At 39.2% G+C, this 27,959-nt stretch overlaps 1 protein-coding gene across 2 annotated transcripts in view; it reads right to left on the bottom strand.

The window, feature by feature from the left end:
- Nucleotides 1–66: 66 nt before the first annotated feature.
- Nucleotides 67–27,959, bottom strand: part of b3glcta (beta 3-glucosyltransferase a) — a 56,024-nt gene continuing 28,131 nt past the window's right edge. Inside the window, exons 5-16 of one of the 2 annotated variants that reach the window (XM_054598267.1) lie at nt 24,823–24,932; nt 19,493–19,569; nt 18,670–18,781; nt 16,716–16,852; nt 16,522–16,585; nt 15,443–15,574; nt 12,956–13,025; nt 10,505–10,618; nt 3,887–3,986; nt 3,282–3,401; nt 2,280–2,424; nt 67–617 (exon numbers count right to left, since the gene is read on the bottom strand). In XM_054598267.1, coding sequence (XP_054454242.1) covers nt 450–617; nt 2,280–2,424; nt 3,282–3,401; nt 3,887–3,986; nt 10,505–10,618; nt 12,956–13,025; nt 15,443–15,574; nt 16,522–16,585; nt 16,716–16,852; nt 18,670–18,781; nt 19,493–19,569; nt 24,823–24,932 — 1,349 coding nt within the window. In that variant the 3' untranslated portion in view covers nt 67–449. The remainder of the gene's footprint in view (nt 618–2,279; nt 2,425–3,281; nt 3,402–3,886; nt 3,987–10,504; nt 10,619–12,955; nt 13,026–15,442; nt 15,575–16,521; nt 16,586–16,715; nt 16,853–18,669; nt 18,782–19,492; nt 19,570–24,822; nt 24,933–27,959) is intronic. The other variant, XM_054598268.1, reaches the window with a different exon arrangement.

The raw sequence follows: 27,959 nt of genomic DNA, 5'->3' as shown, positions 1-27,959 counted from the left end.
TAAACTAACCCTTTTAGTAAGCCTCCAATATAATAGAAAAGCAAAACAAGGCAATTCAATCTCAAATATTTATAATTCTATGCTTTAATGCCAAAATAGAGCACGTTGTACAGCATTAGTGACCCCCCTTTAAGGATACAATATCTCCCAGAGAAGCAGATTCTCCTCAGTGGGGTTCAGATTATTCATTATGATATAAATATACACATATTATATCCATATTCCCAAAATAACAGTGATCTCAACATGCATCTCAGCCATGAAGACAGATTCACAGATTAGGTCATGGACACACACTCGCACGGTCCCTCTTAACAACAGTTCAACATCAACAATACAAAAACATTTACATCTGTGAAGGACAATGTTTCAGTTCCATGACTCCATAATACACACACTCACACTTCAAACATACACACTCATTCAGGCAAGTTGTGTGCTTAAAATGATTATAACTCCGTCTTAGCGTTCTCACTTAGTCCATCCGAAGCTTTTGCCCTCAAGTCATCCTTAAGCCATTTGTCGTAAACAGCAATGGGGTCGATGTTCCAGTGTTTATGGAAAGAGATGGGCACCTGGTGTGCTAAGAAGTCTCTGGCATAGTCCTCTGGGCGTGCCTGAAAGGTAAGATTAAGTACAGTCGTTTATTTGGAAGCAGCCACAAGAGACTGCGTGCAAGTGCTGCAGAGAGCAACAGTGAAGGCGTGAAGGTGTAAGTTTATGACGAAACCTGAGCAACTGAAACTATTGTGTGTTTAGAGATGAAATCCAACCAAACACAAGTAACCGCATTAATGAGGTGTAACAATAGGCTGTTTTCACAGTGACATGTCACTGAAGGGTAAACACAGGTGTAAACAATAACATTATTATTATTATTATTATTATTATTATTATTATGTTGGCTCACTGGAATTGCTGTGACACACAAATTGGAAGTGGACCATAATTCATTGATCAATAACACTTGGGTTTACCCTGCTATGACATGTCAAAGTGGCTGATTCTCTGTCACAGTAGCCTCAAATTTGTGTTAAATCAATTTATTGATTTGTCAACATATTAGAAATCTTATTAAAAGGTCCTGCACGCTGACAGTGCACTAATGCAGGTGATTTATCTCATTTCTGCTAATTTGCACTCAGAGCCAGACTGTGTGAGTGTGTATGGATTTTGCTTGATTGACTAGATAGGCTCGGGACAAATTACAACTTTCTCACAGAACTCATTTTGACCTGTAACAGAAGTGTGGTTTGTAATAAAATAAATGATGGATGATTTCCTTTTAGCTGCTCCAGTTTCAGGGTCTTGGTATCAAGCATGCTGGCTCACTGTCACACTGCCATGGCATACTGGGACACAGAGCCACTGTTAATGTTATGAGTAAAACATGTGCTTTTCCTGCTGTGACTAAGTCAAAATGTCTGCTGCCATTTTTCTTAAAGCTCAGATACATCCGATTTAACAATCTGTCCTGAAAAGGTTAACATATGGATGCCCATTCAGATCCATCATCCAAAGTAATTAAACCCATTTTAATTGATATAGTGCGATGATGTCATTGCACAGTGTTTTTAACCTTCACAAAGCCAATCCTGCAATCATCTTGAGTCGTCCAATGATGTGCATAGTAGCAAGTTATACCCACGGGAATCTTTTCCATCTTTGCCATCCATCTCATGTGACGTGAATGTGACATGATGCTGCAATTACATTGTGTCAGCAGAATGGGAAAAACTGAAAAACCCTCACGTAACTGGCAGCTTTGCAGTCATCTTTTATTCTGTTTGCCAGATGGGAGATGTGGTGGCTGTCAGAAATTCCACATATCTCCGAGTTAAAATTACAATTACTGTAAAGCAGTCCAAGATATGACTTAATGCTGCATAAGCAGAGGTCGAATCAGCTGGAAAAAACGATAAAGACCTGTGAGGGCTTCTGAATATCAGCTATCAGCCAGTTTTGTTGTCGACTACCGATAATATAAAGGCAGCTATCTGTCTGAGGATGATGAGTCTGTAAAAGCTGGGATGCAATCTGACTTTCTCTGCAGGTTATTTGTTTAAAGGCACCACGAATCTCATGCAAAATGTCCCCTTTAACTGAAAAGGCATTGACGGGAAGATGATTTGTCACCAAGCTAAAAAGACGAATTTCCAGTAAATATTTGGATTGTATTTCATCCCCAGAAAAGAAAAGCCATATTGGTCTCACCACCAGAGGTACAAATACACACAGACAGAAACACAAAGAATGTATTGTAAGATTGTTTAGACAACCTGGTGGAAGAGTGGACTGTGTGTGACAGGAAGTCCCAGGGCATTGAGGCACATTCCCAGCACCATGTCATCCGGCGCGTCATTGCTGTAGCACTTGCAGCCGCTGTCAAGAAGCCGGACCACGGCCTCCCTGCTGAACACCATGCTGCAGCAGCACAGACACGGACATCACCAAAGTTAGAATAGATACATATGACTGCCGATTTAGCTGCACTGTAAATGATCAGTTTGGCAGCGAATGCTGGAAATGACCAGATAATATTAAGTATGTCTTTCAGCTGTCATCTTAAGGTTCAGCATGCTTATTTTATTCTGTCAGCGAGAGGGTGACAGAGTAAGTGAGTGAAACTGAAAATCAAGCTGAGAGGGAGATATGGTTTTTCTTTAACTCGGCTCTGCACAACAATGATGTGACATCTCTAATGGAGAGAGGCGCAATTACACATGAAAAAGCTAATCTTGAGCTGCCAAAAAATCATCGCTTTTGAGAAAAACTGGCAGTTGCAGTGTTGTTAAGTGTTACAGCGACTAAAGTGTCCGTAAATAGAGTTTCTCACACAGCTCAAGATGTATCTGTTGCACAGCTTCCCTTCAGCACTGACAGCTGACACTTAACTTGTGCTTGTTGCCCACTTTTTCTTGCATGCAATGAAAAAAAAATAGCTATCATTTGGAATTATTATTTTTGTCCTACAAGTTGTCTTGCAGTAACCAACCGTTTGTATACCGTAGTGTGAGTATTAAGCATCGACTCCCTGTCTGTTATCAACTGCTGCTGTATTTTGCAGTGATCTATTCCATATTTTTATTAGAGTATCTTTACTTTAATGCAGCCTGCAAACCACAATTTCCCTTAAGGGAGCAACACACTTTTAAAACTGAATTGAAATGGTTTATCAGTAAATTACAGATTACAGGTTTTCCATTACATATTTTACAGTCCCTCCGCTGCATCTGTATCTTTCATCATTATTCCCCAAGCGTCTGAGCTGAGAAACTCACCCTCCACCTCCCGTGATGTAGCTGTAGCCGCCTTGACTCAGTCCGTAGCCGTACCTCTCCCCTAGACACACTGGTTCGGAGGGGTTGTAACAGCTCAGCAAGTCTTGTAGTCGGGAGAGGCTAAAGGAAGCAGAGATCAAACTCATCCCACACTCATACTCATTATACACACATGCCTGCGCCGTACACACATATGAAACTGTCCATTTACAAGCTGAAAGGACTGCTGTCCCTCAGGCACTGTTACACATCCAGAGGCTTCCACATGAGGGGCCAACCTGACAGATATAGAGTGAAGCCAGCCGGACTTGAATTTATGCACTGAGCTTTTTAGATTTAGTTTGACAGGATGGCAATATCTCTGGAACTCATTTTCCCAAAATGACTTAATTCCGAGCGTTTCTCTCTTTCACTGTGCAAACCTTTTCATGGCTGTGAGAGAGAATCTGATACGAAATTTATGAGTAGATGTCACTCAAACTCAGAGAAAAATGAAAGCATGGCATTTAAAAGAATGAGACGCTGTGTCCCAGTTGAAAAAAAAAAAAAAAAAAGGGTGGAGAAAAGGCATGTTGAAAAGCAATTTCCAGATAATGAAAATATACCTGATAAGTGTGTCATCATCCACGACAAGGAGCCACTTGGTGTCAGGGACAGCGCCGCTTAGAAATCTTTGAAGGATTGCAAAAGTTTTCCCGCAGTGGCCTGCAAACAGAGACAGAGGCTATCAATGCACTGGCCTGTACGACTTAATCACATATTGACCATGTGCTGTATTATGGTTTACAAAGACAAATGACCCTGTCACGGTAAGAAAAAACACACTTGGCATTAGCAGGTATTTACATGCACACACACGCCTGCATAAGCACTAATACATACACATGAAAAAAGCTCTGCCACAAAAAGAAAACAGTAGTCGCAAATTATGCTAAATGATTTAAAAGGTGCAAGGTTAACCAACAGTCGGAATTAGCTACTAAGAAAACAGCAACATTTTACTTAGGAGAAGATATTACTGTAAGACACCAGCTTAAATGCCTGATGAGAAAGAGAACCATTAGATGTGGCCGATAGGGTTTTAGTTTAAACAATATAAAAACCATTGAAAAAATGTGTTAATTAGACTTTAATTCTCTTGATAGGAACCTTTGAGGCTGCGATACAAATGAGGGGGACTACTGAGCCTAAACGTAGTAAGGATGCAGTCCATTTGCTAGTTTCGCTTTTATTCCAGCATTAACTTGACAGGTGCATGCCTCACAAGTTATAAAGTCTTAACAAGTATAGGTTCTGCATTCTGCTCAAGGACACCTCAAAAGCATTCGTGGCTGTAGGCGGACACCTCAGCCATACTGCAGTGATAAAACAAGCGTAAAACATTAAAGGGGCAAAAATGACTTTGCCACCTAGTTAAGATTCGTATTGTACAGCATGAAAGAAAATATTTCCAATGCGAGGACGTGTCCTCTAGAGCTTTGTGAGCAGAGAGAAGGCTGTTGTCTACATGCTGGCATCTCTAAGACTACGTAATAAGGTATCTTTGGCATGATGGGCAAGGCAGATGAAACTTTTACTCTGGCAAGTATGACATGACTGCCAGATAGAACAAAATGTTCTGCCAACTCCCAAAAACAAAAACAGTGATGTGGTAGTACACAACAAATAGAAGGAACCTAAAGAGATATTCTCATCAGAATCCGAATATCTGCACACCATCAGGGCTGAGACATGGGAATCCCTGGTGGCAAGCATCACAAAGAATACTGAGACCTTACTGTTTTATTTATAAGGCACCCACAGTGTTTTTTTCCCTGAGTATCTGAATATAGAATAAGTAAGAACACCTTGAACTGCTGACAGGAATAAAATCGAAAAATGCACTTTTAGAGGCAGATCTCCAGACAAGCCTGGTAATCTTATTGCTAGCTGGAGCAGGTTAGTGAGCAATATTTAGGGTCATGGAAAGATGCACCATCTATCATTACAATGTCCTCACAAAGAGACCTGCCACTGCTACGTTTAGAAGTGTCTTCCATCAGCGGGTCTTCTCCCATTGTAGGTAAGAAATACAAACTTGTCCATGAACAGCTAAGTATTTACATTATTAAATTCATATGCCATTTTCCCATTTCAAGGTCTTGCATCACCCTCACTTGCTCTGACTTGACTATATCAAAAAACTTGCAACCTTAGACTGTTGAGTTTATTTTTTCCACTTGCTAGATACATATATTTAGAGCTTTACTGGATGCAACCAAGTGAATAAATGTTTTGGTTAAAATAGACTTTAGGTCAGTTTTCTTTATGTTTCATGTGTGCTATGTATCTATCTGTCTAAAAAGCTAAATAATAACTATTAGCTAAGGACTAAACATTCTCTTCAAGGTATACGGAAAATACTGTATTTTACAAACCTAGATTATTGGTATAGTCAAAACACTGGTAAGTCAGTGGAATCAATGAAGTCAGTGGAGGTGAAAAAAATATAGGATAATGACTACAGATTCTTGACATATTGATGCCTGTTGATAAACTACAAGCAGCAACCATTAGCATAAAGCTCGAGGTCACGAAGGAGCACTAGAGGTAAAAAAAGAGGAAGTTATTATGTATGTCCCGACTTTATCTCAATTCTAGTCTGATTTGTTATCATGTGCCTATTTGGGACTGAGGGATAGATAAACTGCTGATTTTTCATTTGACCTCAGCCATGTATCATTTCATTGCATGCTTTTCTGATTACCACAGTGGCTTTACCTCACCCCTATGTGAGGGAAAAAGATACAGTATAAATATAATTTTATTTTCTGTTAACATGGTGTTGTTTAATCAAAGGTCATTCATGTTTAAAACCTCCATTTTTCTAGACCCCAGAGTCAAACCCCGGTCTGTCATCCTGTCTATATTCCAGGATAGAAGTGGCATTGTGAGTGCTCTGTTGATTGACAGTATGCATAGTTACTAAATTGAGAGTAGCTTCAGTATCTGGCTGCTCACCAACAACAGAAAATCCCCCTGTCTTGATGATGGACTGTGGATTGCTGCCAAACTTCCAACACTTAATTGTTGCCTCCCAAAAAGTAAAACTCCTGGCATGCAGTGGAAGGCAAAATTAAAGGAAAGGACTTCTGTAACAACATAATTTATTGGTTGAGAGGAGCAGAGCCGTGGCTTTTTCTGGTCTAAGAAATCAAACTCGCAAGCAACTCTCGGTGCTCTTGGCTAAGTAACGTGTTGAGTTATGCAAATGAGCAGGTTTGAGAAGCCAGAAAACTTCCACTTTACTTTTCTTTAATCAGTCATGGCATTACCAGCTGTCATCCTGCCAGCTTGGCAGTAAGCAAACCGTGAATGGGAGCACACATCACTTCTTAACCTGACCCCAGTATCTGTTGCACGGAGCAACAATATCATGAACAACATCAATTAAAAATATTAATGTTGCTCTGCTTGATGGGAAAGAATGGACGACCATTGAACAGATCTTAGGTCAGAATAGGTTCCCAGTTTGTCTACCCACTAGAGCTGCAACTATAAGTCAGTTAATCGACTGATATATCCAGCAAAACAACTAAACTTTCGCTAGTTTCACCTCGTCAGATATGAGGATTTGATTATTTTTCTATCTATATATCAAATCAGAGTGAATTTAAAGGGGACATATCATGAAATATAGTTTTTTACATTGCTTGTGCATATACATTTGGGTATCTGGAGTGCCTACCAACCCACAAGCTGTAAAATAATACATCCCAGTCAGCTTCTTTGTGGGCTGTAATGGATCTGAAAACATGTGATTCAACAAGCCAATCAGATTTTGCGCCACTTCCTATGTCACATACAGGCTCATTAGAATGTACCACCCCCACAGCTTGTAAACTTGGGCTTTTTCCAGGGTGGAGGCTTAAATGGACAGGCATTAAAACTAAGTGTTTCAGACTATGACAAAAAAATATATATACATATATATATCTTTTTGAACAATAAAGAATATAAAAATGTTCTGACATCTCATCGACCAAATGACACATTTATTAGATTGAGCAAATAATCAGCAGATTTATCAATAATGAAAATGATTGTTACGTGCATCCATAATCGATTGCATCTACTTGAACAGCTCTGCAATACTCATACAGAAGGCTCCCGTATAATGTGTTCTTTTTTTACTCACAGTTGCATGTATGAACATTTTCTAGGCTTCAGATAGCGTTGTTGTACTATTATATATTATTATATATTTTGCCTCTCACTGGACATTAAAAAAACCTTTCAGTATGATGCAATCTAGTGTACAACCACCAATGGGATGAAAACCATGCAATCAGTATGTCAGTATAATGCACCGATCAATGAGTGAAATAGAAAAAGATAAACAACAAAGCAGCCAGGGTTAAATTATGTATTTAAACCATGAAGTCTATCCCTGCACAGTGTGAACATTTTTCCACATACAGTGAACCCTAAGCAATCAATTGACTGTGTGATTACATATTATTAATCATTTCTCAGGGTTTGATTCCCTAAATGAATCAAACATGGCCCGACTATAAACAATAACACATGTAGTGATGATTGAGTGATTCATTGGAAGCAGAAGAGGTGCACTGTGGTGGCCTCTGGGATTGTACCATCACCTGTCACCTCCAACTTTACACTAGGTATGCCATCTAGAGATTTTCTGCAGTTATGACTCTACTTTTATGAGATGCATCCTTAAAGTCAGTGGTTGCTGCAATGGTGTAAACAACTCATACATTTGCTTTACTGTCGGCATTTTACCACCAGATACGTAGGAGACGTAACAAGCAGCAGGCTGGACAAAAGACAAATTATCTTGCTCTTCACAGAACAACAATATCCAGTCGCAGAGTAAAACTCTTCCATCATTGCTGATCCCCGCTGCAGGCTTGTGGTTAACTGACGGGGGTAACATCGTTCTAAATGTGACATCAAGGTGTGACGTATAGGTTTGAAATCAGTTTGAAATCGGATTGGAGCAGCTGGGGTGAGACACGCCCTCAGAAATCTGATTAAACTCTCTCAAATCAGTGGATATTTCCCAAGAACATTTGATTTAAAAAAGCCAATGTGATTACTTCAGCAATGATCCAGTGGTATGCCTGAAATCTAATAGCATTGACAATTGGTGCAAGAACTATCTGTAGTTCAGAGTCGGGAAGGCAAAGGAGCTGGTGGAGGATTTGTTACAGAGCAAGAAGCAGCTGAGACATGTCACTATCCACAACGAGGAGGTGGAGATGAGGCGGCCCTCAAGTACGGGGGCTGCATATCAACAACAAACTGGACAGATAACAGAGTAGCTTTACAAGAAAAGGTTGACTTTTATTCTTGACGAGGCTCGGCTCTGCAACAGACTAGTCCGCATGTTCCAACGAGTAGTTTGCACCAGTCACTGCCTCAATGCAATGAAGACAAAATAAGTTAAATAGCTGAGCTGCATGCAAACAGAAACTGAAGGGAGGCTGGTGACTAAACCAGAGACTTTCGAACAACAACCCCTCAACAGTGACTACAGTCTATGCATCATCTCATTAAGGTGCAACAAGAGGTCAAAGGTGCTGTAAAATGGCGGAAATTGGCCTCTAGCACAGGCAACCAGGAGAGAAGCTGAGATCTACCGCCGTCTTTACAAGCGACCCTGGATTGCTTTGAGCGGTTGATGTTCTCATACTTGTTTCTGTTTATTATTCATTATGGATTTCTAGCGTGCAGCATCTCCCTCAGGAGAAGCTGAAGGATTAACCAGGCTCTCCCAGCTGGGGAATATGTTTTCCTCCTCTGTTCCAGGTTCTCCCAGTCAACCATACACCGTGCACATACATCAAGAACCACCTTTGGGCTTTTATTACCAGGTGCAGTCTCTTAATGCAGAGGAAGAGTGGTCATTAACCTCTGAACTCTTAGTTTTTCTCCTGGATTTCAACTTACTTTTGAGATATTGTAAAATAAATTTCCATACATTATGATACATGATCTGTAGTTGCTTGTGTCTGCATCATTACATGAAATGTAAATATTGAAGATGTCTTGTGCATCGTTTTAAACAGATTTCCTCAAACTCCTATTCTATGATAAGAACACTTGGGATCTTGTCTTGAATATACAATGAGGTTCTGTGGATTAGAAGGAATAGTTTGACATTAGGGGAAATGCTCTCATTGGCTTACTGAAAGAATTGTAAACGAGAACATGTGCACTACTCTCATATGTGTCTTTTAATACAAAGATACACCCAGGTAATGATTAATTTAACTAAGCATAGAGACTGGAAACAGAGGGAAAAAGCTTGCCCACCTAACTCTTGCCAAGATAACGTAGAAAAACATGTTTCAAAAAATGACAAGCTATTAAAAAACGCTTTAAAAGGTTCAAGTGTGCTTAAAAAATTGTGGTTAAAAATGAATTGAGAATCAAAGTGATGAGCACTACTTTCTAGTTTTCTGAACACGAAGACCACATAGCGCTTTACACTACAAGTCAACACACATTCATACACCCATGGCAGAAGCTGCCATTCACGCTCACTCACACACCGATGGCACAGCCTTCAGTATTGAGCCCAAGGACATTTTGACATGCGCACTGGAGGAGCTGCGGATTGACCTGTTGATATTTCGAATAATGGTCAACCCGCTCTATCTCCTGAGCCACAGACGCCCCATAAATGACGGATTAATACCAACTCTTAAACAAACAAATATCTGGGGCAAACATTTCATTAAATACTGACAGTCCTACAGTCTGTGGAAATCAGCAGGGGAGGTTGGCCAAGTTTCTGGTGAGTTAATGTGCAGTTTATAGCTCTCAGTCAGAGAGAAGCTCCTCACACTCAAGAACAAACAGAAGGCACAGACCCATTCATCAATTCTGAGATACATAAAAGAAAGCGTGCAATAGTTGGAAAAGATCTTGGCACCATAAACTTAAAAATACCTACAAAAATCTGACATTTGACATTTCGTTTTCATGTAGCTTTTGATTTATAGATGATTTTATAGATTTAAAGATTATTTTATTGCCATTCCCTTTCAAATAGTAGCCCAGTCGCTGTGTACGGAGATCAAAACATCGTCCATAGAAAAGCAGCGGTAAAAAAGCTATAAAGAAATAACAGACCTTGGAAAGCCGTTACTGATCAATCAGAAAAAAGTATTCTTTAAGCTGTGTAAGAAATAGCATGTAAAAAGAGCACTCACCTCTTTCAGTATTTGGAACTCCTAAATTAATGGTTGGTATTGAAGGGTCAGCATGGTCACTGTGGTACTCTAAAAAGAAGGCATCCTTTTCCCAAGTCTTCTTTATCACTGGAACTAAAGCAAAGGGGAGAAAAATCAATAGTGTTCACAAGGTTTCACAACAGGCAGACCTTTAGTTCTGTGCAAATGATTATTTCATATTTATGGCTAATCATTGAGTCTCTGATGTTTCTGTTCTGTTTTTAGTAAAATATTCTATTAAAGACAACTGAAGGAATAAATCAACAGAAAGGTAGGGAAAATAGAATATAAAAGAGGAAAATTGAAAAATAATATTGATTAATATATATGTATTAATAATACCTTGTTGAATGTTCAAGATAACAAAGATACAATAACAGACCTAGGGATTATTTGTATGACACTGATACAGTGTGGAGTGTGCAGGAATTTTGTCAAGAGAAGAATTCAAGTTTGAATACATTTAAATCCTGGCCACTCAATGTTTCATTCGTGTGAATAATGTTTTAAAATCAAAAAATCTTTACATCCTGTAAAAAAGGCACTCTCTGCAGTTGCAGCAGTTCTTTTTTTTCCCCTACAGTTTTCCAGTAGATTTGATTGGGACCTGACTGATGAGATCTGGAGGTTTTGTGATTTGTGAGTTTCTGGGTTGTTGAGGCGAGAGTGTATGCGGGCTGAGAAACACAGAATACCCTGAGATTCACAGCAGCAGCTCGAGGCTGTGTTCAACTCTCATAAATCAACAAAAGTGGATCAGAGTGGCATATCGAACACTGAAAGAATGAAGCAAAGAAGAGAAAAAGTTGAGTTGGCTGGCCTTCCCTTCCTCTTATGGCTCTTGGAAACAAACCTCTGAACTCATGAAGAAAAGGAAGGACAATTATGCTCTAAATATCACAACGCTATTTCATATCGCACAACTATACTGAAGTGCAGGTCAGATGTTGACTGAGTGAAGTAGACAATAAATAGATGTTTAGGAGCTCATTAAAACAGGATGCCAACCCACACATCTTCCAACAAAAACAACCTACGCGGGAAAATTAAAACCTTATTTATATCAGACTACTGGTACTGAGTTACAGTAACAAAAAATAGACTTTTTAAATTCCTTTAAAAGAAATGGTGAATGTTCTTAGTATTTCAGTACAAATGTACCATATGTATGAGCTAAGACTGTACTATATTACTACACAACACAACACTATACTTTTTAACATGGGTGTCACCTACCTGCACTTAAGACTGTATTGTAGCAGAGGCACGGCAATCTTACACTTTATACATAAGACATTACTTGTGTTCTATGGCTTTTATAGTTTCCTTTATTTCCTTTCTGTATTTTTTGTCCCATGTAGGAATAACATTTCTGTCTTTTGTTTTGGTGTTCTGGGGGAATATTTGGAAAAGTGTGTTATGTGCGGATTGTTTCTGATACAATAAAACCCAACAAACCAAACCAAATCAAGTAACAAGTATTCTCTTTTTTGTGTTTCAAATGAGTAAAATCCACACAGAGCCACAAGTAAATGATACCTGTGTTTACTATTTCTTTTTGACGATAGTTCAAGAGAATTATACCATTGGTGCAGTATGAAAATACCCCAAAAATCTAATCAAAAACGTATTATTGAATCTCACAGTGACAAAACTACTCTGAGCTACCATATAAGAAAAAGTAAAGAATTACTCTGCCACCACATCAAAATGTTCAGACCTTTATATTCAACTCTAATTTCTAAACAGATGACGCGTTTTCATGTCCATATCATTGTTTTGGTCCTACTGTGTATAATCACTACAGCTAAAGTAGAAGAAACACTTAGTGACATTGTAAATTAAATATGAGGCTCTTTCATGTCTTTTGCTTCTTGATCCAAGCTAACCTTTGATACATAAATCTGATATTCATTTCAGCTTGTCTACATTTCAAACAGATAATGGCAGCTTGCCAGAGGAAATGGTAATTAAGGTAATGAGTGCTGTTACTTTTGAGTGACACTCTTTGAATGAAGTGTACAATTTGTCTGAAATTAATCTGCAATTTGATATACTGACTGAACGGGCTACATTTTTATCAGGTTAAAAGAGAAGCAGATTCACAGATAGCGTAATGTCAAGCACAGCTTGGAAATAAACGGCTTAACATCAGTAAGTGTTTCTTAATATCTGCAGGATTGTCGGGAGGGGGGCATGCAAATAAGCACTTAAAAAAAATTAAGCCTCGATATTATCAAATCCATTCAGACATAGCGGTGGAAAAATGTAGTGAAAGATTTTATTATGATGAAAAGCTAAAGCTCTTATATAGTCATATATCATTACATGGCAGAAGTAAAGCAAATCCATTACGAGTAAGCAAGACCAAATGTGGTCCCATTTTAAAGGGAAATTGTGCATATTTGGCGGAGTGGGAGAGTGACTTACCTCTTTCAGTGTGAAACTTCCTACAGGTTTTCACAGCGACAAATATATCTTCTTTATTTACAGGCTCCCCCTTTAATGAAAACGGAAGACATGAATCAACGAAATGCTCACATGAACATAAATCATATATGATTAAAACAGAATCTATTTTACTGTATATGCAGCTGAGCCAAAAGGTTGAAAGGGTTGATATTTCTGTAAATGGTCTGGGTTCATCTGGCACTCTGATTGTCATAGGATCTCCCTCTGAAACTAAAGACATAGAGCAGCTGATAACACTGCAGCATATGTACAAAATTCAGGACCTTCTGCTGAATAAGGTGCACGTTTGCGAAATGTAAAAGCCTTGGGAACAAAAAGACGAGCAACACGTGAGACCGGGAAGATGATGAATTAAATGAAAAGGTATAAAACTGAAAAAAAGGAACATCTCTGTGCGCATCTCTGAGCCCTTTGTTACAACATTCAGTCCAAAACAGAAGAGGCTGGACTGTTTATTTTCACAAGCTCAAACAGTCACACAGAGAGATTCACCAAATCAACAACAAACATAATGCATTAAAAATGTACGATACATAAAAAATGTCTTCGGCTGCTGCAAAAAACATCATTTTTCAAAGGATGTTATATACAATAACCGTCTCTTGTGCCCTGATAAAGCCTGAGCATCCATCGAAACCAGAAGTTGGAATTTAAGACAATAATGTTCACATTTTTACAAATATATATATTTTTTCATTTACTGTTAGGAAACAGTTGTTTACTTACACTAGCAGCAGTTATAGAGCACTATATTTTAGAATCTACAAATCCTTTTGTCTGTTTTTACTCATTTTATAAAATTACTCTTTTCTGATACAAATTTGAGTTTCTTTGCTGAAATGCAGAGAGCAGCAACACCACTATAAGTTTATTGCCTGAAATAAAAAGGACATGTTCTGCTGCCGCGGCCACTTTGTTGATTGTTGTGCTTCCCCTCCTTGAATCTGCCTCTTGAGGCTCTTGACTCTTTTGTTGACACTGCAGCCAAGTGCCGCTGTGGTCCCCTCTAGGCAATTCGTCTTGCAAGTGTTTGGAACACTGGCCGATTACGATACGTCCCCTCTTGTTTGGTCTGAATGGAAACTTCTCCCTGCATACTTATCAAACCTGTGACCTTCATGATTCTCCACTGGCTGCTCGAGTCTTTGTCCTGTCTGCTGGTCAAATGAATGCAGTTTTATGAGGAGAGTGATTTCCACTGGGAGGTAAAAACCGCATTAATATAAATCCAACAACTCAGACAGCAACAACCACGTATCAGACTCTAAACTGCATATGCACTAGTGAATGTGATTAGAATCACAAATGAAAAGATCAGATTGGATTTTCTTTCTGGCAGAACTAAGAGGGGAGGGAGGAAAAAAAATCAGAATTGGGACACTTTCTGCTGTAGTTCTGGCATCCAGCATTAAACTCCCCTCACCCACTCTCAACAAAGCTACAGCCCAGCAGACACCTTGTTCTTCTCAACATTATCGATCGTTTTAGGGCGCATGTGGGGTCAACAACTGCCGGCTAACGGATGGCTGAACATTCTGATCGGCTCAGGGCTAGAGAAAACACAATACTTACAATATATCGTGTCAAATGTTGCAAAGCATGGCTCAATTATTTATTTTTTTCTTTTAACAATAACTGAAAATATACCAACAATTTCATTCAAATAGACTTAACTAGTTATTTTGTACATGACACCGAGTGCACCAAAGTAAGTATGGCCCCAATCTTGATGTCTAATGTTTAAATAACCAGATCAATATCCCTTATAGATTTGTGCTTTATTTTGAATTTATCACAAAATATGTGCTCATGTAACAGAATTCAGATGAGCATGTGTAAAACGGCTAACAAAAGAGAAAAAGAGGATAAAGGAGAAGGAGCGATTGAGAGCCGCTAGTCACCAGCTGTGGACAACATGAAATTGCACTTGACTATGATGAAAGGATAAATCAAACAAGATGATTAGCCAAAAACCTGTCAAAACTACTTCTAAAGTTAGTATTAGTTGACACCAAGTCAGTATCGGAGATAGATAAACCTGACACATTTTAATGAATATCAAAAATAAGGTTAAACAAGGCCTATGTAACTCTAGATAATGGGAGGATGTTGAAGGATGTCGCTTAGCAACGGCGTGTTTCTTTCTTGGCGGATGACTAAATGTGAGTAGACCAAAAACTCCTGTCTTTTTTGGGTTAATGCACAATGGTGTGCTGTAAGGTAGATAAAGGCAATCATATCCAAGGCCGCACCGTAGGGTGAAATATAAGTGCTGGTTCGATGCAGCCGTGAGCATGCCCGAATATCGTACATCAACACAGAGCCGACAGCATTTCGCAGCGAAGCACCCTCTGTTTTATGTTGCTTGATTCTTTTTTCCTGACCATTTCCTGGGAATCGAGGACAATCTAATTGATCTGCACACAGAGCAGATGCACTACTCACACACAGAGGAGGCTCGGTGCTCAGAGTGGTGGCACAGTGGAGGGTCTGAGGGGAGTCCTCCGGCTCAGTGCACAGCTCAGGGACAGCAGTGAGATGAGGACCGTTACCATTGTCCCAGATATACAAAGCAACCTGTAATAACACAGATTTATATTATGAGCATTATAAGCTTTATGTTTCCGCTCTTCTTTTCTAGTAAATAAAACAAATTTGCTCTCATAGCAGATGTAATATTTAAGATGCCTAAAAAAAAAAGATATAACGGGTTAACAGAGAGGGAGAAATTGAAAGCTGGCGAGTATTACTATAGAGCAAAATAAAATCTAGGATTTAGTTGAACTATTCTTAAGGGGACGATCCAGACGTTACAGTAAAAGAATACGTAATGAGGACAGTAAAATCAGTGCTGTCTGAATATTGGCAAGCTACAGAAACTGGAAACTGTGATGTTTTGCTGACTTACAGCCTGGAGCTGATCTACTGACAATGAACTGGGTTGACATTGAGGATTCATGAAATATATTTCTGTACTTCAGCATACATGTGATCTTTATTTCTACTTGCATGAGGTTGCATGTGCGTGTAGGTGATGTGCGTTGTGGTGCTTGAAGGTCCAATAATGAACAAAAATATAACTTAATGTTATCCTAAAACAACTTATTCCATTTGAAATATACCCCATTGCATCCTGTTTTTTTCTGACACGTTTCGGATATACAGTGCCATAACATAATTGAATCTCTTGGACTGAACTCATGCCATGTCTGACGGAACCACCTTTTCCAGACTGAGCCTGATAAATCTGATGCCGTGTTTACTCAACAAAATCCCCATAGATGCCTCCCTGACTGCGTTTCAGTGATAAAAATAAGAACCTCAATGCTGCACCATGACAATACTCCGAAGTAATAAGATTTCACTTCAAGGTTAGATGGATTTCATGCCCCGCTCTTTTTGTGCAAATAGATTATAGTCCGTCGGCGCTGGCTTGAGTGTGAGAAACAGGCTGCTTGATCATCACTTTCCAAACACAACAGGTGTGAAGCTCACCATGTGACTCTTTAAGTGTGTTACCTCACCTCATGTTTCAGGTCAATGGTGAAGTCAGATTTCAGCGGCTCATCTCTCACTTTGTTTGCAAGCCTAAAATAACAAATCACAGAATTGAAGTTGAAACATGCAACAAATAGATACAAGTATAAAATATAACCTCTCAAATATTACTAAATGACTCAATTTTATGGACACAAACAGATTTACTGCACATACTCACCGCACAACAAGGGGGGTGCTTACGGCCCAAGCAGCAGAAAAGTCTGGATATTTAAAGATGGAGGGATTCTCTGCAAACGCGTAATGATGAATGATGGTTGACTCCTCGTCATGGAGGGGCTTACCAAGAAACCACTCCTGATAAATGAGAAGTACGTGACAGGATGTTAGCATGAGAGCAGGTTACTTCTCCTTACTTTAAGATGTTACACTTTTTTTTTTACCATTAACATATCAAGCTTCTTGCTTAATTTGGGAGTATTCCCACTGCACTTGCCAGAAAATCTTTGAAATTCTTTCTTGTTACTAAGTTTGTCACTGCTCGTGAAAATAACGAGATTTTTGGAACGAAAAAAGATCAAGAGGTACCAAGTATTGTAGTCACAAGGGCTCTAATCATAATTCATGACGTATCTCGAATAAAATACATCTTATATCTAAAGAAAATGCGTACATGAATACATTCTTTTTAAAGGAACAGTTCAATATTTTGGGAAAATGCTTATCCAAGTGTTAGATGAAAAGATGAATACCAGTCTCAGTTTGGCTTAAAGGTGCTGGGAGGCAAAGTTTTGTTGACTTTGGACGGAGCCATGCTAGCTAAGCTAGGCTAACCAGATGCTGTCTGTAACTTCATCTTCACAGCACAGGTATAAGAGTTGTATCAATCTCCTCATCTAACTCTCCGCAAAATGTCACATTATCATTTTGATGGATGTTATGTTAGATCATGATTTGAAATATGTTCTCCAACACACTGACGAGGTTGCCAGTTTATTAGAAACATCCAGCAACAACAGTCTAATACAACAGTCGCAATTTGAATAAAGGTTAAATGTTTTGGGGTGAAACTGTTTTACAGAGGTGTTCATTCAACTTTAAGGTCATTGTGGAAGCTTGATTAGCCTCTTGTGTATTTAGTCAGTTTGTTTATCTGTGTCAGTGCCAGGTCGTCTGCCTTTGTTTGATGATGGACCTCGTTGGACTTCCTGCCTTTTTGTTTAATTCCACCTGCCTGGCTCTTCTCTGCATTCGGGTCCACCCTTTTGTACTCACATTTTACTTCACCATGCTCACTGTAACCAGCAGGAACAATCGCCTCAAACTGACACATAATTCCTCTTAAACCATTGGTCTCTCTCTGCTCCAAACCTCCCAGCCCTCATTGACTCTGCCCTCAAATGCAAACCTTCCCCATAGCACATGACCTCAGCCACACCCTGAGCTCTATCTAAGTATCCCTCTGGCTTGGAAGTGATACCTTGCGGGATATAAATGGTCCAAGATGACAAAGAAAAAGGTTCCCATTTATTGTTGTGCAAAATTGTTCCGAAATAGATCAAAGCAAACCTTAGTATTTGCTGATGAAAAAAACTTATTTTTTTCCTGTAGGCTGTACATCAAAGTATAATCAACATCATTTTTGGCCGTTTCACTTGAAAGCCAGCTCACACTTGTGTTGTTAAGGCTTGTCAACAAGAACGAAAAATAAAATAAATAAAAAATAAAAAAACTGCATCAGTTATTTGGATAACTTTAAAAATTCATAAACCAACAAATTATTGATGGAGAACGCCATTTTGCTTAGTTTGATTGAGAAAAAATATTTAAATTACAACCCCAATGTAGGATTCTCTGACTCCTGCCACCGACCCATATACATGAAAAGATCATTTCATGAGTGGAGCGAGAGAGCTTAGATTAGGTCTACAGCAGAGAACCGAGTGACATGTCTGACAGGTTACAATGTGAACTGGCAGAGCTCAGTGCAGCTCAGCAGCTGCAGCAGAGCTGGAGCCAAACTGATACTGTATCTGTTAATTGAACCGATGATCAACTAAGCTGGAGCTCGAAGAGGAAGCTTTGGTCTCGCTGATGAATTTGGCTCAGAGAGAAAAAGCAGCAAAGACAGACAGAGAGAGATGAAGGTTTAGAGGAAAAAAATGTATACTTACTTTATTCTTGTCAAATTTTGCAAGGACTTGAACCAGCTTAGACGTCTTCACATTGGTTTCCTCCTCGAGAAATACAATCCAAGATGAGTTTTTCCCGAAGGAGTATGATAAGCTGAAGAAAAAAAATAAAGTATCATCAAAAGAAGAATTAAATATTAAAACAGGAATAAATAGAACATTGCCATGCACAGATAAACTCTAAACAAAACATTTTTTTTTATTTCAGTCCAGTCTGAGGAACTATCTAACTGAGGCTCCTGACCCAGTCAGATCAAGGCAGCCACACAGTTTTCCCTAGAGGGCAGAAAGACAAAAAAACTTCAAAAGCACACAGACTTCTTTCAGGGAGGGCTGCTCTGTAATGATTTGGGGTGCCTCTGGTGATCTATGTCCTAAATCTTCATAATGGTGGAAGAAAACAGATTCAGATGTTATTCCACATCTCTCCAAAACAATTATTGAACACATATCGGGTGTTTGACAAGGCCCGAGCATGTAGACGACCGTAATTAATGTCATTATCATGCTGTTCAGACCACCGAATCACTGCAGCAAGTGGCTTATTGTTGCAGTTATAGACACATTAGGAAGGCATTTATTCTAATGCTAGGCAATCTATCCCAGTTATTGTGTTAGTAATAGCTTCTCTGCAATCCGTAGCCTTCAAATGTGGCTAACAAACTGTCCTAAAAAACAAAATATAACCTCCAAAATCTCAACTGAAGTAAGACACAATGTATCTGACATTCTGTCCTCATTTGGAACCCTGAAATCTTTGGTTAATGACATGCACATTGAGTCCCGAGAGTTCAGGGATACTTACTAAGGCAGCAGAGGAAGGATACTCCAATCTCCATCGTTATCCGATAACGTGTGAGAGAGCAAAACCACCGGTGGTTTCTGAAAGAAACGCCACAAAGACAGAGATACAATTTTGTTTGTTAACTGAACATCAGCTACACAAAGCTTAAGACAATTAAAACAGCTTTTCTCCAACAAAGGACCAGAGGATGCGCTGGTGTTTGGATAGACTCTCCTCTAACTGAGACAGGCATGGTAAAGAACTGGCTCCTTAGCATTGACCTTCGGTCTCTTACATATATAAGAGGTTTCAGTTTTAGCCCATTTACTACAAATCACATAATAATGTCCACATTAACGCAAACCATTTTGCAATCCATTTGAATATATTTTTCGGCCACTCTACGCAGCCAAACAGTCATCATTACTTTCTGTAAGATATGAAAATCTATTAGCAGAATCTAAACCGCTAAACCTTACTTGAGTTGTTTAATCCATGTCGGTGAACATCATGTATGCAGTTATTTTTGTTAATGTTATTAATTGCATTACTGCATGGTAATGCAATTTGAACAATCTGTGCTGCTTGACCTCACAGCAATATTGTGCAATGGTGACAAAAATGAACACAGACTGCAGAGCTGCGAGTCATCAATAAATCCCATGAAAAGACAAAACCAGCAATTCATTTATACTGCAAGCATTGATTATGCTGCCAAAGTCTGATGAGCCACTGACCTTCATTGAGTCTGGCCACCTTACATACCTACATTAGATCAATGGTAACATGCCAATAAACTACTATTCCACCTGGCAGCAACAAAGATAAATGTTTACATATGTAAACACACTTTTATTCATGACAGTAAACCAGCAATGATTCATTGTCCATTGCCAGTGATAGTGGGCTCTATCTTTTTATCTTTCCAGTGAGCGCAGCTTAGACTACATGCAGAACTGACCTTAGAGGAACAGCTGTGTATAGCTCTCACCTGTATGAAATATTTTTATGGGGCAACACAATGCTCAATCCAACGTGCCTGATCTGAGAGACTCTTTCCTGAACAGGACAAGGTGAGTTCTCATGGGGAGATAAAGAATAACCCTTGGTTCCTTATTTTGAAAGGAAGCCCACGGTATGAAGTTAGCTCATAGTACCATCAACAGCAGGAATAATCATTCTTGCTTTGACTACAGGCCGATGTCACAGAACACATTGTAGAAGCTGTTCAGTCTTTTCTGCCCCGTCATTCATTTCCATTTTATTTATACAGCCAACACTCACAAATCACAAATATACCTAATTTTCATTCCCAGCGTCTGTCTGGTCAGGCTTTATCGGGTTCATATTGTGTAGTCTAACCTTGGCTTTCCTTAGGTTTTATTTGTTTGGATATTTTAATGTGATTGGATGACAATAAGAAAATGTAGAATAATCACAATCTTATCTTTTAAGGAGATAAAGCTGGTAAACAAACTGGTATTATCCCTTAAAACCCACTTTGCCTTCAGGGTTGCTGCTCTTGCTTGCCCTCACACTAAGAAATAAAACTATAAGACATTAGATAGAAGATATCACTGGAAATAAGCACAGGATATTTCAGGACAGTGCTCACAAAACGTGTCCACCTAAGAGCAATTTGTTTCAGTGAAATCTTCCGTGATGAGGACGGAATGTAGAAGGTGTGTGAGAATTGTCTGAGAGAGCCAATGTTTCACACTGCGAAGAAAACAAAGTAGTTGAGCGTAAGACCCTGTGGTCCATTACTGCTTGGTCCACTCATCATGCAGGAAGTGAGGGGGAAGAGTCTCCTCTGAGCAATTCTGTCTAACGGCAGCCTGTTTGATTTAGGGGATGGGTCTGACACTGTTTACCCTTATTAAACCCTATTAGTCAGTTAGCTCTCATCTAATATGAGCTTTATACTGAAGCTAATGGCATAATGACGCTTTCCTTCTTTTATTAAACTGCTCTCTCCTTGACGTTCACATCATTGCAGTTATATAAAAAGAGCAAAAAGTTAAATAGAAGGGAAAAAAATACGAAGTGTCATCTTCAGCTAATAATGTAATCACAAAAACAAAACTTTTGCTTCAGAGCGCAGTTGAAATGTCTTGCTTTGGTGGAAACAGAGTGCAAGCTGCAAACTCCTGAACAGATAAGAGCTGGGCCTCATGTGGAGATGCTTGCAACGAATAGAGCACTGATTGCTTGGTGACTGAAGATAGAGGTCACTGAAACCTGGTTGTTATGGAGAGACAGGAAGCCATGCTTTCATCCATGGGAAGGGCTGGAGGGGAGACTGGAGATAGCCACCTGTCAAAACCACTTTGAAATGAAATGCAGTCAAAAATGACATTGTTGATGCCAACGAGGGCCAAATCTCTGACTGAAGAACAGGGATTTAAATACTTTCATCGCAGTGGTACCTTGGATGCAGAAATTGTGAATTAGTGATGCATGAGAAAGCTTTTGGACACATAGTTTTTTTTTACTACAGTGTACAAGGTTTCTGAGTTTAATCTCATTCTGTTGTACAGGTGCGTCTTGGTGGACATGAGCATCGGCTAAACGACACAAACACTGTATAAATGTAATGTGAATTCCTCCCAGAAGACAGAATGTCAAACTGTTGTAAAATGGGCTGAGAGCCGCTGTAAAGAATACACAAGTTCCTGCCAGTGTAAATCTGGGGATATCACAAAACCTTCCACAGTCAGAGGAGGATGAAAAAGGCTCGGAGATAGAAAAACAGATTGTAAATGCGCTTCCCGTCTCGACGGTGCAGTGATCAGGTCATAAATCTTAAACTCATCATTGATGTTGGCATGGCATTGCACAGATTCAGTAGTACTAAGTCAGCCTCAAATAATTTAACAAGCTTTAAAGCATTGTGCTTTTCGACACAATGCTGTTTTCTTTCCTTGACCTAAAAAAAAAAAAAGTCCAAATACGAATGGATGACAGTAGTCTGGACTATAGGACTATAGGAGTAGAAATCAAAGGTTATTTTAGTTCTCCAAAGCCTCCACTGTCTTTTTGATTTCAAGATATTTTTCAAAGCAAGGGTTTTGCTCAAAGCTTTCCATGGCATTGCACCACACGATACTGTACATCAAACATGTTTAACAGCTACAAACTAAGCAAATCTCTTGTATTATTTGGCTTTGATCTTTTCCTACAGGATCTCTCCAACAGACTGTTAAACAGAAGGATTAAGAGCATGTCTGTGTGTGTTGTGCCCCTGAGGTGGGAGTGAAGTAGTAGATGGCGAATTGGAGAGTTTTCATTTTATCTACAGTATATACTCTGATGTTACTAAAGTTTTTGGCTTTTGTTTTATATTTTGCTGCATTTTGCATTACAGTATGCCATCATTCCGACACAGTTTTTAATTTATTTTCAACTGACAGTTATGATTCTCAAAAACAGATTTTAATAAAGTGTTTCTCGTGGATCTAGTATCGTTTAACATTGTTTGTTTAACAGGACATTTCTGACATGACTTTCATGAACTAATGTTCCTATTTGAATTAAAAATAATAATAATACAAAAAAAACAACTTTAAATGATAATGCAACAACAAAATACTATTTGCTCTTTTCCACTTTGTATTTCATTTGGCTTTTCAAGCTGTATAGAAATTGTAATTTTCTTTACAATTTCAATTCTGTTAAATTATCCTCTATACAGATCTGGAACCAAATGAAATTACAATTATTTATATTTTTTATTGTCAACAAAAATAAATAAAGTATTTTTTCTCCAAGGACCTTGGTTGAGGTACAGCATGCATTGTCTGAGTGCTTTCTACAGTGTGTCCAGCTGAGGATAGACGTATTTTCATTCTGATTCTGTGAAGGTAACTCATTCTGATCCCATATCTTTGGGTCTTATATCTCTTTGAAAAGCTGTCAAGCCTTTACTGGCTCTTTGAGAAGTCGCTGATTAAAATCCTCCCTGGACTTCGTTTGTGTAATTGCATGCAATAGAAACTAAAACGCCAGACATTTCTGAGATCATAAATGCAAACACAACATGATATGGTATTTATAAAGTCTGTCTCTTCTTATAACATTTGATGTCCATTAGTGTAACTGAATCAGTTCATAATAAATCCTATCCACTGGCACAGACTGGCGCCACTATTCATTACAGGGAACATGAAACAATCTTTCCAAATTGTGAACAAAACTTCACTTGTAAGATTCAAATAATAAATGTATAGTGGACTTTGTATTGCTGAAGGTGGAGTAAAGGATTTCAGGGTTGTTGTAAACAAAAAGGAAACAAAAAGAGCTAGATTTTTAAATGATGTGGAATCCAAAGTATTTTTCAAACCACAACAACAGCATTAAACAGAGAAATAATGACTCAATCCAATTATATGAATATTTTTCCGCTTAGTACAGTCAGTCAGAAGTGAAGATAAAAGGTGTGTGACATCCAGCAGTGGTGGAGACTAAGACAACCACAACAACAACAACAATAAATACAAGAGCACAGAAGCATAAACACAAATAGGAGATCTAAATTGGTCTCTTGCTACAGCAAACACAGCGAGCAGTTCCTTCATCTAATTTACTGTAACATCGTCATTAGTGATGCTGCATTCACTACTTAACCAAACGGAATACAACTCCTGTATTTCACCCCATTTGATCTGGCTTTTTTAATGAACAGAAGTAAATTGGCATTTCGACCTGTAAATGTGCTCGGTGTCTTCCTCTGACATGATGCTGATATGTTTACTAATATTTTACAAATTGCATGAAATACTGAGCTGACTTCCCAGGGGAAAATATAGGTTTTCTCTCCTGCAGCTTTTTGGGAATATCTGAACTATAATTACAACATTCATTAAGATGAACATATGCCTTAAAATGATCATCACTTCTCATTAAAAATGTACCTACAAGAGCCCGGGATTGGAAGGTTGATTTGCTGAGAAGAGTGGTATATTTGAAAAATCAAAGCTGCAGAAATATCTGGATTTCCTAAACACATGCATATTTCGACAAACTACCCTTTCATAATGTGGACGTAGGAGGTTTGATATAGAGGGTATCATGAATAATTCTTGAAACCATCATTCAATATTTAAAATGATCAGTATTGGGTAGTAGTGAATATATGTATGTATCCAGTGAAATCATATTTTTATATTCTCCAAAATGAGTTTCCAAATAAAGAAATGCTACAGCTTGCAACAACAACTCATATGCAGACGCCACTTTTGCTGCCAGTGATGAGCTACATATATCTTCAAAATGTGTGTGAGCTTTCATGTGCTCTTCCTTTTCCAAAATAAGAGCATGTGTGCATGAGTGGAAGGTGTCTTGAATCTTACCTCTGCGTGACTGTATGCCTGCTTCAGTAAGTCTTCTCTCCGTCTTTCTGCCTGCCTCACATGGAAGGAGTTGCTTTGACTCTGGATGACGAACACTATCTCCCGCAGGTCTGGAGGAACACAAAGGACGGAGATGTGAGACTGCTCACATACTGTGAAAAAAGGATCATGGCAATCGATGACCTTCTGAGTGCAAGACAAGATAAGAGCCGCGGTCTGAATAACTGAGGTGGTTTTGCTAATCTCCATTATTGGCCTGGTGATAATAACCAGCGCATCAAGAGCTTAATTGGCTTGGGGAGAGAGTTTATAAATGTCACAGCCCAGACTGTGTTACTTAAAAAAAAAGATTAGCAGTCAGAAGAGTCTTCCTCTGAGGTGCAGTAACGCCAAAAAGGTTGACACAGCCCAGATGTCCAGTTCTGGCTGAGCGGCACAACTGCACTGACAGTTAAACTCAGCACTGTTACTGCATGTTAAGGCCAAGGTTAACAGGGAGCCACTTGCTCAACAATGTTGCTTTGAAAAGCTGCTAATACAGGCTACTACAGGCTACTTCAACGCTGACAACATGTTAAGATACCATCTTTGTCATTGACCCAGATTGCTGCAGTTCCTTTTCATGTGAAATCCATTTAAAGGGCCGTAACTGTGACACAGCTCAGTGAAGAATGACATTGGCTGCACAAACACGTCCACATAAACCCTGTGGCTCTCACGGCCAGTACAATCAAAACTAGACCAAAGCACCGGCGGGGGGAGGGGGAGCGAACAAAAAAAAAAAAGATCATGTCATTTTGTCTTTGGCTCAGTACAATTACATTTGACAACTCCTAAATCCTGTAAGCTGTCCCTCACATAAAGTCTGCAGCACCTGGCTGGAATGACTGGCAACAAAAAAGGCTTTTCTAGAATTTAAAGCCGAGAGGTGGGAGCCAATACGAAGCACGAAGAAAAGCAGAGGAGATGTCAGAGTTTTTTTTCCCCTGCTTTGACAGGCGGCTCAGAAAATTCCCGGTAATGAGATGTGCTGGGATTTTTTGTGACAAACATAACGAGCTTTGTGCCAAATAATTCTCCATGCTTTAGACGTTTTAATTAGCTGCTTAAGTATTTGTACAGAATATAGTCATTAAGGGTATATGCCATGTCATAAATTATGATTAGCAGATGGACCTTTTCCCATGAAGCTCTGCAAATTTTGCTGACTAAGTATATTTTAGTGTTTCATAAATAAGTAACAGCCACTGCTGACGGGTTTGTAATCTTCCCAGTGGAATAGTGCAAAAGCGATGCAAAGGGAAAAGGGGATGGGCGAGTGCTGACAATGGCGGGATTAGATGGATCGCCTCCTCGTCGATTACACTACTTGAACCTATTCCATGGGTTCAGATATTAGCAGCGGGGTCGGGGGTAGACGCTATGTCAGAGTACAGTATCTGTGGCCGATCTTTTTAATTAAGTGGTGGTGGGTGTGTCGCTCCTTTGCTCCGCTCTTGACAAAGATCCCATTGATCCTGGAGCTCTGGTGGTGAGGGGGGATTTACTTGCTAAATCTCAGCATGTCCATCTCCCAATAGATCTAACCCCCGTTGAGAGCTGAGCTTAGAGAGTGAATACCACTACACCACCTCTAAATGTCCTTCTGCTGAGTCTGCTAAATGAATAACTATGCATGCGTGTGCGTACGTGTGTGTGCATCTGGTTTCCCATAAAGCAGTGCATTTTTAAGCCCCAGGTGTGGTGCCATCCTCCTGATACTGCACACAGTTCAGCAATAATGCCAGCTGCATGAGACTAACAGCAAAATCAGATAAGCAGGTTGCCAATCCCTCATTGTGCAGATAATGTGTACCCCCTATGTCAAAGCAAAGGAGAATCAGGGGCTAAAAAAAAAAAGAAAAAAGAAACTAATTAAGGCTGAATTCACTGGCCTCGTCACCACACTAATGGGTTTCGATTAATCATCAAACAACGGGGAGAAAAGGGAAAGAATCCTGGTACAACGCCCTTCTTCCTTCACCTCTATCATTTCTGTGTCTTCCTCCTATCAGGTAAAAATCACCTTTATGCACCCTCTCGACACTAATGGCAGCCAGTGCACGAATACAACTGTGCAATCAATACGTCTACCTGTATCTAATTATAGGGCAAAGATTTAAAACAACGCCTTTGGTGCCAAGGATGCCACAAAACACTTTTTTAAAGTGGATTGGTGAGATTAGGATGCTTCTGCCCTGAGAAGAAAACAATCAACACTTTTTGTGTCCCCTGCCCCGGCACTGCTAGGGCGTCATAGGGGGATGTTAAGGTGCCAAGAGGGGGCCAGGCTTAGGAGTTTGATGTAGCTAGCTAGGGCGCTAGTAGATGGTTGTTAGGTGATTGCTACATTGTTGCTAGGAAATTCTGAGTAATGCTAGGGTGTTAATACTGTTCATGGTTGTGAGGCCTTTGTTGTTGTGCCATGTTACCCATGGGATGTGTTTCACACCATCAGAACAGGGACCTCTGACTGTTCCAAGGGCAAGGCAGCACACCAGAGATGAAGCTTTTGTTTTTGTGTTTGGTCCTCGACTTCATGTGACAGTGTGCTGTGTAAGAGAAGCAGAATGGTCTCCCCCCTTTCTGTGTGTGTACATAAAAAGTTATATAAATATCTGTAAAGCTTACAGTGGTACAAGTTTGAACAGCTTATTTGTTTTTTCATTTAGATACAGAATAAAGTCACTAGTTTTCTAGGTGTTTATGGTCATTGCAGTGGTTGTTAGGGTGACTCTGGGTGCTTGAAAAGGTGTTTTTTAATGGTTGCACAGTTAATAATTTCACTTGTATAGCACATTTTATGCAAAGCCCAATGTGCTTTACAAAACAGCAAAACACCACTATAAAAATAAAATCCCAATACAACAAAAGATAAACAATGATACCATTAAAGTCAAACCAAATTAAAAGCCAAATTAAAAAGATAGGTCTTCAATTTATTTTTAAAACCTCCAAGGGAGTTTGCTTTCCTAAGATCTAAAGTTTAGAGCTGTAAAAACAGAAAGCACCCTCAACAGAATTAGATAATGATATTAGTACCAGCAGTATTAACTCTAGTTGTATCAATAGCAGTATTCCCAGAGGTGAAAGTATGC

The sequence above is a fragment of the Anoplopoma fimbria genome, chromosome 1, assembly GCF_027596085.1.
Source record: "Anoplopoma fimbria isolate UVic2021 breed Golden Eagle Sablefish chromosome 1, Afim_UVic_2022, whole genome shotgun sequence".
Classification (NCBI taxonomy): Eukaryota; Metazoa; Chordata; class Actinopteri; order Perciformes; family Anoplopomatidae; genus Anoplopoma; species Anoplopoma fimbria.
The sequence above is the reverse complement of the archived record's forward strand: the minus strand, read 5'-3'. Positions and strand labels throughout refer to the sequence as shown.